The sequence below is a fragment of the Lepus europaeus genome, chromosome X (assembly GCF_033115175.1).
Source record: "Lepus europaeus isolate LE1 chromosome X, mLepTim1.pri, whole genome shotgun sequence".
Classification (NCBI taxonomy): domain Eukaryota; kingdom Metazoa; phylum Chordata; class Mammalia; order Lagomorpha; family Leporidae; genus Lepus; species Lepus europaeus.
In genome coordinates, this window is record NC_084850.1 from 87,355,768 (window position 1) to 87,369,687 (window position 13,920).

At 59.1% G+C, this 13,920-nt stretch overlaps 1 protein-coding gene across 1 annotated transcript; it reads right to left on the reverse strand.

Annotated features, from left to right (window-relative positions):
* Positions 1 to 423: 423 nt before the first annotated feature.
* On the reverse strand, positions 424 to 13,546 carry EFNB1 (ephrin B1). The gene is made up of 5 exons (XM_062184085.1): positions 12,661 to 13,546; positions 3,901 to 4,178; positions 2,987 to 3,079; positions 2,653 to 2,778; positions 424 to 2,406 (listed from the first exon to the last, which is right to left on the reverse strand). The coding sequence occupies exons 1-5, from the start codon at positions 12,786 to 12,788 to the stop codon at positions 1,988 to 1,990; spliced, it is 1,044 nt and encodes a 347-aa protein (XP_062040069.1). The 5' UTR covers positions 12,789 to 13,546; the 3' UTR covers positions 424 to 1,987.
* Between the last annotated feature and the right edge of the window lie 374 nt (positions 13,547 to 13,920).

Consider the following 13,920-nt stretch of genomic DNA (forward strand, 5'->3'; position numbering starts at 1 on the left):
TCTTTCTAGCCACCTCCAGGCAGGTGGTGGCGGTACTCTGCAGACACACCCAGGTCCCCATGGAAACACCCCTTCCCCCATCAATCCTCTCTAGCTGAGCCCGATGCCAGATTGGGCAGATGCCCGCAGCCTATGCCACAGAGGTAGCAGGATGGCCCGGGGAGGAGGGGGAATACAGTCCCAGGCTCCGTGACAGCCAAAGGAGAGAGCAGAGAAGGCTGGGGGGAGGGGGAGGGGGCGGGGAGCAGGAGGGACAGCCCCCACTACCCTTCTCTCATCGCGGCCGCCATCACCGGTGGTTTGGGTGCAGGAAATCTCACAGGCGTGCACGTTCGGGCATGCGCACACATACGCTCGCACACATGCACACACTCATGTTCGTTCCCCGACATCACGACACCATTTTACACTCATTTTCTCCATGTGGTTAATTTTTTTTTTTAGTTCTCATTTTTTTTTCTAAGAAAAAAGCAACAAGAAAATAATTCAGAGTTTATACAAAACATCTTTACATTATTTTTTTTCCAAAAAGACTAGTATTTACACAAATGGCAACAGAAACAAAAACAAAAACAAAAAAACAAAAACAAAAAAAAAAACAAACAACCCTTCCAGCTGCCACCTGGAAGGGGCTGGCTGTTCTGCTCCCTCTCCCACCTGGCACCGGGGTGGGCACCCAGCCAGGAGGCAGTGTGGAGGTGGATGGCATAAGGCCCAGCTCCTTCCATGGCTGCTCTGGGAGTGCCTGTAAGGCGCTTTCAAGTGGCAGTCTGTTAGCAGCCCTGCTGGCAAGGAGCCGGGGTCAAAGTGCACGGGGGGCTGACCCAATCCCAGGCAGCCTCTGCCTCTTTCCAGGCCCCAGTGCGAGACTAGGGGGCCAGCCAGCGGGGGCCGAGTGGGGTGGGGGAGCATCCACCTGTGCTGAAGCCCGGAAAAGGAGCAGGCCACCTGGCCTTATACCCGCTTACGTCTCCACCCTGGGCCTCTGTTTCCCCACCAGACCAAATGATGCCAAAGGTATGGAGAGAACAGGGCAGGGGGGTGGGGTGGGGGGAAACTCCTAGCTCTTCAGGGCAAATAGCCACCTGGGCACCTCACCTCCCTCCACCCCCCATGAGGTCATCTGCCTGTAGCAGCTCTCCTGTTCCCCGGGCAACAGCCAATTAAGACATTAATTACCGTGAGAGTAAGGGAGGCAGGAGATGCCCAAGAATCTCACAAGGAAGGGATCTCTTTTTTTTTTTTTAACGTTGAAGGGTGGCAGCCAGTACCCTATTGCCAGGATCAGCTTTGTAGAAGGAGGTTTAGGAGGGGAGGATGGGACACCTTGCCCAACGGCACGCTCCTCTTCCTTCACGGGCATCAACAGCCACGGCCTGCCCTCCACCCCCAACACTGAAAGACCAAGAAGTCTATAAAAGAAATGCCATCCTATGCTTCCTGGCTGGCTAGCTCCTGCCCCAGGCTTTCTTATACTGGGTCAGGCCAGGCTCAGAAAGCCTGGGGAGGGGCTGCCTTTTCCATTTTTCCATTTTTCTTCATAAAAAAATAAAAAAAAAAACAGATGAAAATGAGTTGACAGCTTAAAAAATGAACACAAAAGCATTAAAAACAGTGATGATAGTGGACGAGCAGTCCTGGGGAGGGGGGGGAAGGGAGCGAGGGAGGGGCAGGACCAGGGGGCCGCCTCCCTGCCTGCTGTCCGTCAGCATCCGTCCCTGCCTCCAAGAAGGGGCGCCCCCACAGAGCCCAGAGGCCTGGCCAGAGGGGGAAGGCACAAGAGCATGGGGATTGGGGGCACAAGCACCCCCCTCCGAAGCCCAGGGGGCAGGGGGAAAAAAGGGGGTGGGAGATTACAAAAGCCAAGAAACTACAAAACTAAATACAAACGTGGGCACAGCTGGCAAGGGGAGGGGCCGCGGGAGAGAAGGGAGAGGTCCCGTCCAGGCCGACTGTCCCTCCGGGCTCCAAGGCCGCAAGGGCCATCTCAGACCTTGTAGTAGATGTTCGCCGGACTCTGCGGAGGCATCTCCTGGACGATGTAGACGGGGTGCCCGTAGTCCCCACTCACCTTCTCATAGTGGGGACAGTAGTTGTTCTCTGTAGTCCGTAAGGGGATGATGATGTCGCTGGGTTCCGTGCCCGCCGTGCCGCTGCCCCCCTTGGGGCTGGCCAGGGTGCTGAGCGAGAGCGCAGCCGCCCGCTGCTGCGTGTGCTTGCGGTGCCGCTTGCGTAGCTTCAGTAGCAGAACCGTCAGGAAGATGATGATGAGCAGGAAGATGACACAGCCCGCTCCAACGGCTGCGAACAGTGCCACCTTGGAGTTGAAGAAGCTGTCGGGGTCGCTGCCACCACCGCCGCCCCCACTCGCGCCCGGGCCGCTCTTCTCTTCCTGGTTCACAGTCTCTGAAGGGAAAGGAGGGAAGGGACGGTGAGCCAGGGGACAGACGATGAGCCAGCCAACACCAACGCCAGACAATGCCACCTAGGACAGGGAAAGAGGCCACCGGGGCCCCGGTGCTGTCCCGACTAGCCAGGGCCAAATGGCCAATCTCAGGCGGGGGCCCAACTTGCGTTTCTTCAGATGTGAGGCCCGAGAGGATGACGGAGCAGCGGCCCCTGCCCTCTGGGAAACACGTCGTTGGCACTCACCGTGCTTGCCATCAGAGTCACCCAGGCGGCCCCGACCAGGAGCATGCGTAGCTGTCTTGACAGTGTTGTCTGCCTCCTTGCTGGGCCGGCTGGTGGTCAGCTGCTCAGGTGTCACAGCATTGGGATCTGAGGGCCAGAGAGGGCATGGGTGAGAGGCAGGGGACCCTTGCCAGCATCGGTGTCCACGATCATCGACACGAGGCTGAGAACAGCCGGGACGCCGAACCTCCATGCACTTGAACCTTCTTGCCCTGTCCTATGCTCCCAACACCCACTCACTCAGGAACATCGGTTCCCAAGGCCAACATCTAGGGCCCTTGGACCAGGCGCTCACCTTGCCCAACCTTCATGACGATCTTCATGGTGCGGGTACGGCACACACCTCCCTCGCGGTTCTCCAGCCCCTCGAGGCTGCCATTGGATGTTGCTGCAGGAGGAGACCAGAGATGTCAGGGGGAGGGTCAGAAAGAGAGAAATGTCTGCTGGCATTACCCACAAACCCCAGTGCCACCAAGAGGGATGGCATTGGGAGTCAGGTGTGGAACGCAGCCCCTCACCTCGCTGGGAACCTTTCTTCTTCCCTCCTCCCCACTGATGAGAGTAACCCAGATGGCCCAGCCCAAGCCCCGACCTCAGGGACATTGCTCGTCTCTCATGACCGAGCCCTGGCACCTCTTGTCTTAGTGGCAACCCCTAAGGTATGCCAGCTCACTGGGAGACAGTAGTCAGAGGCAAAGAAATTTGAACTGGCATGGTGTGGGAGCATTCTACACAGACAAGGAGGAATTGTGGATTTGGGGTCAGGAGAACTGGGCTGCAGGCCCAATGCTAGCCCTGACTCTTGGATCTAGGGCAAGAAGCCTTTTCACCTCTTCGTGGGCCTCAGTTTTCCCTAAAGAAAAGCTTAACAGCTGGCCGAGCCCCCAGGGCTCTGCCAACCCAGCCACTGCCAAGACTAGATCTTGAGCAGGCAAAGCAAAGAAGAGAAGCAGCCACATGGATCAGAGGCTGCTCCCACCCGACCCCCGGAGCCAACAAGGCGAGCTGGCAGCCCGCTGCTCGCTGAATGCCGGGGCCAGAATTTCCAGGCCTGGCTAGGAAGAGACTGTGCCAGTCTCCCAAGGGGGTTCAAATCAGGTGGGCCTTAACTATGGGCGGCATCACCGTGAAACCTAGAAGTTCCTTCTGCTTTAGGGTAGGAGACAACTCAGCCTAGGGAGGGAGCCCCAGGGCAGGGCAAGGACTCACAGGTAATGTAGTAATCGTGGTGCTTCTTGAACTCCAGGCCCATGTAGTTGGGGCTGAACTCCTGGAACTTGATGGTGAAGCGGATTTCTTGCTCTGGCCGGTTGCACGTGACCAGAACGTTGGGGTCCAGCACAGTGCTACAGGCAGCTGCCTGCTCAGGCCGTACCAGGTATAGCTTATAGTACTCATAGGGCCGCCCTGCTTCTGCTCGGGGACAGATGATGTCCAGCTTGTCACCAATCTTCGGGTAGATCACCAAGCCCTTCCCGCTCAGGAACCTGGCCAGGAGGGAGGAGATATTTAGCCTCTGTACCCGGAGCAGGGGGTGGGGTGGGGGCAAGGTGGGTGGAGGGGGGTGAGGACAGGCCATCCCCATGGAGACCTTGAGAGGAGGCCTTGTGCCTTTCTACCGTGCTCAGGCTAGGGGTGGGGAAAGACAACCACACTGCCAGTAGGGTGTGGAAGGGGTGGCCCATGGGCAAGGCTTCTAGCCTTTGACTGCCTGGCAGGGTGGGGCACTGCCTGGCTGGAGGAGCCCTTTGTCCTAATGTGGCATTTCCGCAGGGGGTTGACGTGGCCAATGGGCTGGGTACCAAGGTGCCAGGCCCAGGCTGCCTGGAGGTGGCAGTCCTGTACCCCCGCCCTCCCCCCAAACGCATTCAAGATTCCTTCATGGCTGCTGCTACCCCCTCCCCTACACACACACATGCACGCACACACACGGATACAGAGCAAGCCCACACATGCCTTAGCCACCACCCCCGCAGCTCCCAGCCAAAGGCTAGGGGAGCTCTACCTGTCCAGGACCTGTGCCTTCTCCTTCATCCTTGCTAATCTTGGGCACGATGGGGAGACAGGAACAGGCATGGCCTGGAGCCAAGGGGTGATGGCTATGGTCTCTGGCCAGGGGTCCTACTGGCGACCCACCCCACCCCTATATTGCAAGAGGAGGAATTTCCCAACTTGACCAGTCTCACTCCTGAGGACACGGAGGGAGGGGGAAGGGGCTCCAGCAGGGACAACAGCATACAAGACAGGGCCCCAGAAACCCCCAGCTGTGCAAGAGTATAATGAAAAGTGCAAGTAAAAGATGAGTTCTTTTTGGTGCAATTTTTTTTCTGAAATCCATGCACACTTTTCATCATGCACATTTTCCACAACCTTTTCACAAGGCTCCTTGTATTCTAACCCCTCACCGCCACTCAGCCCCTACTCCAGATCCTAAGGAAGAACTGGACAGATGCCTTGGGAGCCAGGTTTATGTCTGAGTCCAGCAGGCCGCATGCTGGGGGGACGGCAGCAGAGGTCAGCTGCCCTGGGCCACCTATTCGCATGCCTCTACCCCTGCCTAAGCTCAAAGTCTAAGTTGTGCTCTGTCGGCCATTTCTGAGCTGGGCCGGTTGGAGCCGAGAGCAACGCAGTGGCACTTTCAGAAAAGGAACACAGACTTTGAAAGAAGGTTCTAGGGCTTGGTCCATACTAGCTCTTTCACCTCAGATGGGCTGCCTGGGCTCACTGAGCTCCAGTTTCTGCATTAGGAATAAATGGGCAATGGTAAGAGGGGAGATGGGGCAGCACATGGAGAGTCCCTTCTATCCAGCAGGGGCTCAAGATGTTCAACTCCTCCTTAAAAGCCATGGCAGGAGTCTTTCTGGGAGGAGAAATAACGAGGGAAGAAGGGGTGCCCCACTGTCACGGATTTCACTGGCTGGTTTGCGCCAGGAAAGAAAAGGGCCCACTCTCTAGCGATAGACAGCTCCAGGCTGTCTGTAGGTCAGGTATAGGAGCAGGCATTGAAACAGCCAGGGCTAGAGGCAAGGTGAGGAAGGAGATGGCCCCGTACAAATGGCAGGGTGAAAGTGGGTGCTGGGTGAGGGACCAGAAGCGAACACACAGCACGAAAGGATGGCAGTGGCCAGGAGTACATAGACAGGAGCAGAAGAAGGCATGGAGAAGACCGGGGGGCAGGGGGAGACCAGACTGAATGGCCTCAAAGCTCACGACAAGGGGAATGGGTTTCATGCCGTTGGCGACAGACCCTCTAGCAGGAAGAACAGAGTGTGGTGGCGTTTTCTTAAGCATCGCCTCTAGCTCCCTGCTGACCTTCCTGCTAGAGGATCTGTCGCCACTACAATCAGCCAGGAAGAGATGCCCCCGGTAGGCAAGCAGCCCTCCATCCACATCCAAAGAGATTCCACCAAGCTGATGTGGGAGGGTGAAATCCAGAACACACTGGCCTTCCCTGGTTGGCACTTTACAGATCTACAAGGCCACAGAAACATGTTGGAGGGAATGCTCCCCCTGTCCCCCCACCCCCACGTGCACTGCACAAAGCCAACACGTTTCACCAAGGTCTCTGATCACCAAGGTGTTTCTCCCTTTCCAAGTTCTGTCCAGCTGACAAAATTAGACAGCTTCTAACATCGTGGAGCCCAAGGGGACCTTCGGGACAAGGCCCCTCAGCTGAGGGACTGTAGGATCACACAGGTGTTGCCATTGAGGAGAAGTTCTCAAAGACAACTCAAGGGGCCTAAACCCACCCAGGCTGGTTAATCCTGGGGGGAGGGGGGTGGTCTCAGAAGATCTAGAACAGCGGCTTGAATCCTTGTGTAGCTGCACCTCAACAAGAGGTATAAATGCAGCTATACAGAGAGCATGGACATGGGGATAGGCCAGCTCCCCCTTCCAATCACTTGGTCCAGACTTACTCACCAGGCAACCTTGGCCATCCAGAGTGTATCATCCCCCAGGGATTGGAACAGGGCTTCTAGCTACTCGGGGTTCTACCTTGGACCCAGAGACATTAAGGAAGCAGATGTCTACGTGGTGGGGGAGGGGTAAGAAGACTATGGCCCCCAATACCCTCAGCTTCTCTTCAACCTCAGTGACCAGGCTTCATACATATTCATGAGTTCATTTGCATAGCAGCTGGCAGAGGGAAACTCACCTTCCCCTAAAGTGCAAAAAGGAGAGGAGCCTTCCCTGACCTTGATCCCCTGTTACTGGGGCCTTCTGAGCATCTTCCCTACCACCAAACTTCATCTTGGCCTGGGGGAGCCCTTTCAAGAAAGGGTGAGGGACTACGAAGGGTGCGCACATAGCCAATGTGAGTGAAGCTCAAAGCTGGGTACATCATTGGGAATACTTTACAAGGGGGGCCCCATGGGTCTCCTTGCTTACTGCCCAGGTTAGAAGTTGGGCTCGAAGGGGAGAGGGAAGAGATCAGGTCCCCTCAAGTAAAACTGTTTATGCCTTACCTTTCAAAAACTACTACTTCTCCCCCCCCCCTTACCCAATATCTAGCCAAGCCTCCCTGCCTGGGGCCACCCTCACACAAAGCCCTTTTCTGGAAAATAAGGGGATTGACATGGCCCAGCAGGACGCCTGAAACAGGTCTCCATGGTAACTCCTGAGGCCTTCCCTCCCTAGCCTCTGATAGCCTTGGGACCCCAGGGAGCCACCCCAAGGAGCAAAAGGACTTGGGGGAGGCAGCCTGAGCTATTGCGGCTCCTGCCTTGTGGCCTGTGTCTTCCCCCTCCACCCTAGCCAAAAGCCCTCAGTCTTTTTGTGGCACTTAGAAGGCTGGCCCTGACTGCTAAAAAGAATCCTGGAATATGAAAAGTCAGAGGGGTCTGGAGACAATAGCACCCAAAGCCCTGGACTGGCCAGAATGCAACTGGCCACCCCTACCCCACGCAAAAATCACAAGTTCTTTTGTCCAGATGAGCCCTTTGCCATCCAGATCCATGCCTTCTACAGGAGAGCAGAGCTTAAAGCTGGGCCCATCATGCCCTGGGAGCTGCCTGCATCCCACCATGTCTACATTCCTTTCCCTTTGGCTCTAGAAAGTGGCCAAAGGAGGCGCCTGGGTCCCAGACCATGCTCCTCTGAGTTCAGAAGAAGAGAGCCACAGCCTTGATTCCGTGACGCCCACCGCCCCCTGTGCCTCCACACCTTCAACACTGGCAAGACCCAGGGAAGACAGACCCCAAGCCAGCACTCAAGTCTGCTCTCATCCCAGCTAGGGTGGGGAGCCCCCAAATTAAAGGCTCCTCTTTCACTCCCCCAGCTCCACCCAGCCCCTGAGGCAGCAGGAGCAGGCCTGGCGTGTCCCAGCAGTGCCCGCCCAGGCGTGGGTGGGCAGAAACAGCAGCTGGGTCCTGGCACACACACAGCTCTGTCGGAGGCACGGAAGCCATGAGAGTCCCAGAGGAAGTCACCCCTCCCCACCTGTACTGAACTATGCCCTCCCCTCTGCCCCACCTGGCCAAAGCTAACATCCACTGTGCGGGGGGGGGGGGGGCTGGTTATCACCCCCTTCCCCGTTGTTTGCTTTCTGTGGAGTTCCTAAGAGGAAGAGAGAGTCCAGGCCCAGAAGAGACCAAAGGTACTCGTTCAGAGCTCAGGGCGGGGCAGAGAGAATACCAGGCAACGAGCTGGCTGTCTAGTCCAGTTCACCCCGGCAGACTGCTGGTCCTTGGAGCGAGGCCTCACAAGGTGAAGTGAGGAAGCCAGGGCACTGTTCAGCCCACACAGGCAGGGCCTGAGTCACAAGCACAGATGCACTGCACACCTGTGAGGTGAGCAGGGAACCAGGGGGCACGGGGCCGGCACTTCTTCCCAGCCCCAGCTGGAGTTGCCGCCTCTCCTCGAATTCCAAGTGAGCAGGCTGGTGTGGAAAGATGGCACACAGCACAGCTGTGCCTTCGAGAAGTCACTTCCCTTTTCCGAGCACATGCCGCCTTCGTCCAGAAAATGGGGCCAATGTCTCCGTCCCAGGGTGGCTGGGAGCATCCGATGAGCTCACACATGACAGCGTGTTTAAGTAGAAAGTGCTGCCCGACTCCCAGCATGCGTGCCAAACAGTGTCCTTTAGAAGTGAAAAGGTGAAGGAGCTCACACTCTTGGCTGCTAGCACCCTGACCCAAAAGAGCTACCACACCCAGGACGGGGCTGCTGTGGTCCACGGGGCAAGCAACCCAGCATGTGGCTGCTAAGCATCCCCCTCCCCACCCCACCTCAGCCTGGCCCCCCAACAACCCAGGCCAGCTCCCCTAATCATCACAGGGTGGAACCTCCCCCAAACCTGGGGTTTCCATGGCAACCAGCAACCTCCTGGCTGGCCCACTCTCCTAGCGCTAAGCACAGAAAACAGTGACACACACAGGAGTATCCAGGGCCCACCCATCCCCATTCACCTGCACTGATGAGGCACCAGGGAGCCTGAGGGAAGAAAGGGAACCCTCCATTCAGTCTCCACCCCAGCCTCACAGGCCCTTCTTGCCCTGACCTGGCTGCCCTGGGTGGGGCAGGGTGGGGGTGGGGGAATGGGAAATGCAAGGGAACAGGGAACTTGAGGAGTTGTTGGGTTCCCAGCACTCTCACGGCTCCCACCTGTGGCCAATCAGCCACAGGGTGGAAGGGTCAGGTCCCTTGCCACCCTGCAAAGAGGCCCTGGAGCTGGCCTCCCCAAGACTGTGAGCTAGAACAGCTGTGAGGGGCCTGTAAGCAGGCAAGCATGGGTTGGGGTCTGCAGCTGCCCCCACCCAGGCTGGAGTCAAGGGTCCTGGATGCCAAGCGGAACCTCTTCCCCCTTCTCCTCCCCCCCATCCGCCCCCTTGTAGGGAAGGTCTGTAATGTGAGCCCGGGCACATTCCCACTCCCTGGAGGTGGGGGAACCTGAGTGGGGGGCAGGAAGGGGTCACCACAGGACTGAGAGACTGAACTGTGGCAGCTGGACCTGGTGGAGGACTCAAGTGTGAGGCCTGCCGGCTGCCCTAGAGCTCCCCGGGGTGGGGAGGGTGGGGAGGGAGAGGCTGGGGGGCGGGGGCCGCCCGGGGACCATTTCAATCACACACACACACACACACACACACTGCTTCCCACTCAACTCTGGCAGGACCAAACCCAGGTCCCCATCTTTGTGCTCCTGGGGGCAAATCTGACAGGAGAGACCATGGGGGCAGAAGCTTCTGCCACCCAGGGACTAGCACCTAGGAAGGCCCGGGCACCCATGCGGGGAAGAGGCTGGGAGTCTGGAACCTGCCCTTCCGGCTCCCTCTCCCCAGGCAGGGCTGGGCTGTGCACACCCTAGAACCTGGAAGCAGAGCCCCCAGCCCCAGTACTCCCTTATTTTGATTTTTTTTCCCAAGGAGGAAGCAATTAAGTGGGGTTTATAGGCACTGGGAGATTTTTTTTTGGGGGGGGGTTGCCAGCTCTTAATAGGGCTGAGGAGAGAGACCAAAAGCCAGGGAGGGGAAGAGGGAAGGGAGGAGAGAAAATGAGCCTGCAAGGGAGAGCTCGGGCATGTGCGAGAAACAAAAGGACTTGAGAAAAAGAGGCAGAGAGTGACTAAGAGTGAGAGGGAGTGAGAGAGAGAGAGAGAGAGAGAGAGAGAGAGAGAGAGCGCCTAGCTGGAGAAGGGGAGCTGAGCACTGCTCGCCAAGGCAGCCAGGGGGGAACGGACAGGGTCCCAGAGAGCGAGAGACACACAGAGAAGCTGTTTATTTGAAAGGCTGTGGCGGCCCGAGGGTTGGGCGCGGTGGCAGGGCAGCCCCCCCACCCACCCAGAGCTTGAGGAGAGCTGAGGGCACTGACTCCCTCCTGCCCTCCTGCTCGCAACCCCCCCCCCCGCCCCGCGCCAACACACACAGACGGCTGCATTCCAGACCCCTGGGCAGAGATAGAAAAACTGGGGGGGGGCGGGTGGCAAGCGGGGGAAGAGGCGAGAGTGCACCAGGATCCCTCTCCAACCATCCTGAGGATCTGCTCCATTGCACAATGGCATTTGGGCAGGTTCTGCTGAGTCTTCAGACACCCCCCCCCCAGCCCAACCTAGGACGCCCGCCTTCAACTCGGGGGCCATGGGGAAAAAGGGTGGGGGTATAAGGATGCAACCTCCCAAACCCGTAAAGGGGTCCAGAGGACTCCAGGCTCAGAATACAAAAAGGGGGAGGCTCAGAACAGATCTTGTTTCTCTTCAGTTTTCCCCCTCACCCCTGCAGGAGTGCTCCCTTCCAGCTGTGGAGCTGCCTGCAATCTCTGGTTAGAGACCTGAGAGAGCAATTAGGTCACTCCCATGAGCCCCTGTGAAGGGCTACCCCAGGCGGATTGTAGCTCTCTGGGCTCCAGAGAAAGCGTGGTAGCGGCCACCGTCACAGCAGGAGGAAGTGCACACTTCACAACCTTGCTTTCCCCTGGGCTTCCCTGGGGTCCCCAGACCATTTTGAGCCCCTGCTGCACCCAGTTTGCCTTCTGGGTGAGGACAGGATTCTTGCCCATTCCCTTTCCTTATGCCGAAGCACAGAGCTCCACCCTGACCCTCGTTTAGCCATCCTCCTGATCAGTAATAGGACCCTACCTTTATCCAAGGAGAAGCAAACTAAAGAAACTGCCTGCTCCCACACCACGGCTGAGAAATACACTGCCCCTGGGGACCCAAGACGCTAAGGCGGTCGGGAGCCTGGGAAGTTAGTGGAGAGCCCAGGAAGAGTGGACAGGAAGAGATCAAAGATCCAGGAATCAGAGAGCGTGGATGGAGCAGGTCAAGACCCCCCCCCCCAACTCCAGTTTCCTGCTAAGTGGATCTGCCTGCACACTAACAGGACCTCCAGAAAACCGGGCAGAAGAGAGATTCTGAACCTGAGTTCCAACCCTAGTCATGGATGCCAAGAGGTCACCGCAACAGCCCCTCAAACTCCCCATGAACAGCCCAGAAACCACTGGGCCACCGCCTGAAAGGTGTGTGTGTGTGTGTGTGTGCTGTTGGGGGGGGTGCAGGCAAGTGGGGAGTGGGTAGAGTTGTGAAGTGGAAGGAGAAGAAAAGAAAGGATTTCCTTTATATAACTGCCCCCCCAAACCCTTGGGGAAAGCTAAGCACAGCTCCCCAATCTTGGAGACAAATGTGTGTGGGGGGGGGGGGGGGGAGGGTAATGGGACCTGCCTGGACAGGAATCGCTTCTTCCCCACCCACCTCCCTCGCCTGCTCTGCCGCCACTCTCTGCTGCCGGCTCCATTGGACCCCCGACGGGCGCTGGATCGAACCCACCCCCCCCACACACACACACACAACCCCTCTTCCACTCCGCCCCTCTCCACCCGCCGCCTTTGTGAGCCTGGGAGCGGCGCCCGCCTTTCTACCGCCCCGGCAGGGAGAAAGGGGAGTGGGGAGGGGGGGGGAGCAAGAAGAGACGGTAGAGCGAAAAGCCAGGAGGCAAACAGGGAAGAAAGAGAAATGAAAATGGGAGAAGCCCGAGCGGGGATGAAGGCGCTGCCAAGCCGCCCAGAGCGCCGGGTCCCGCGCCGCGCTGCCCCCACACCTAAGCCAACGCGGAACCTGTGTTCCGGCCTCGGCCCCCGCCTCGGCTCTGTGAATGGCTCTCGGCGAAAAACCACTACATTCCCAGGGGCCCCGGAGAGGGTTGCGTTCGTTCTCGCCCCCACCCAGTTCTCGGAGCCCAAGCTCATGCAGCTCCGCCTGCTGCGACCATCTCCACTCGATCCGGGCCGTGAGGAGGTAAGGACGGGGGTGGGGTGGGGGAGGGAGACGAGGTTGGGTCAAAACCCAGCCGAGAGCCCCCAGCCCACCTCGCCGCAGCCTGCCCCGCCCGCCCGCAGGAAAACACACTTGGAAAAAGCCGGAGATAAAAAGGGGGCGCCGCTCCTCCTCCCGACACCTCCCCACACGCACTTGGAGGCGCGCGGCCTCACCCCGAAGGAGTGCCTCCCACCCCTAGGGACCAGAGCAGATAAGTTACTCACTTAGGGTTGAGGGAGCTCCAGGACACGGGCTCCAGGTTCTTGGCCAGCGGCGTGGCGAGCCGGCACAGCGCCAATACGACCATCGCCACAAGCCACTTGCCGAGCCAACGCTGCCCAGGCCGGGCCATCTTCCTGGGGGCAGGCTGCACTTCGGACTCCGCAAGCGCCTGCTTAGCAACGCTCGCCTCGCCTTCCCGGGCCGCGCTGCGCTCCGCACCGCTCAGGCGCCCATCCTCTGCAGCCGCCGGCCTTGAAGTGCTCCCCTCCCGCCGGCTTCGGCGTCGCTCTTCTCCTCCCCGCCGGCCAGGAGGACTCACTGGGCAGCCGTCCCCAACCCGGGCATGGGCTGCGGCCTCTGAGGGCTGGCTCTCCTGGCCTCTCGGCCGCACGAGGCGCGACGGGGGCTCTGCGCCCCCGGGTGATCCCGCCCGACTCCACTCGGCTCCCCAAGACTGTTCGGGACTGTGCGCCCTCTCTCCGACAGCGTCTCCCCGCCGAGGACTCGGTAGCCGCTCCGATGCCTCGACCGTCCCGGGATCGGTGCACCAAGGAAGAAAGGGAGGTCTCCCCACAACACGAGCTCGGTCCCCAGGCTCCCGACCGGGTCGCCCTGGCACGGGCTCCGTTCCTCCGGGCCACACTGGGACTCCGGGCTGCGCGCCCCTCGACAGCTTCTACTTGAGCGCGGGCCCCCGCTCAGTGTACTTAGAAGAGCGGCGAGACGCTGCCGAGTGAGCCAGTCCCATCAGTCTGCGCCTCTGAAGCGTCGGCTGGGTAGCCCAGCAGCCCCGTCGCCCAGTCCTTGCTCCCCGGCCGTTGCGCCCGAGGGTCTGCGGCCGGTGCGAGCCTCACACACCTCCCACTGCTGTCCAGCGCGCATAGACTCCCTCCGCCGCCGCCGAGCTGTCTACTCCCCTGCTCAGGCGAACGCAAGGCCAACCCTGCTTCTTCTAGCCAATAGGAAGCTCCGTGGCGGGGTCCTTGCCCCAGGCCACGCCTCTCGAGCAGGAAGGGGGCGGGGCTTGAGGGCGCTCTTAAGGATGCCGCGCTGCCGATGGCACCAATCTGAGTGTGCGGCTCGTGCGGTTAGGGTTGGGTACCGCTTAGTCTTGTTCCCAGAGCGCTCAGCCCGTGGGAAGTTGGCGCTTCACTAGAGTTGCCGGCCTGCTCTCTTGCCCGCGCGTCTACTCGACACTCCCAGCCTGCTGACCTGAGCCTCCCAGGCTTTGTCCCAAGTACTGGGAAAACAGTGCTTCCCAC

Bases quoted from the DNA above. Each gene is read 5' to 3' on its own strand.
- EFNB1 (XM_062184085.1), bottom strand. From the start codon at position 12,788: ATGGCCCGGCCTGGGCAGCGTTGGCTCGGCAAGTGGCTTGTGGCGATG. The intron at 2,779-2,986 runs GTGAGCGCCTGG...TCTGGCCCTCAG, and splicing joins CGTCATGAAGGTTGGGCAAG to ATCCCAATGCTGTGACACCT. The intron at 2,407-2,652 runs GTGAGTGCCAAC...CTTTCCCTTCAG, and splicing joins TGACTCTGATGGCAAGCACG to AGACTGTGAACCAGGAAGAG.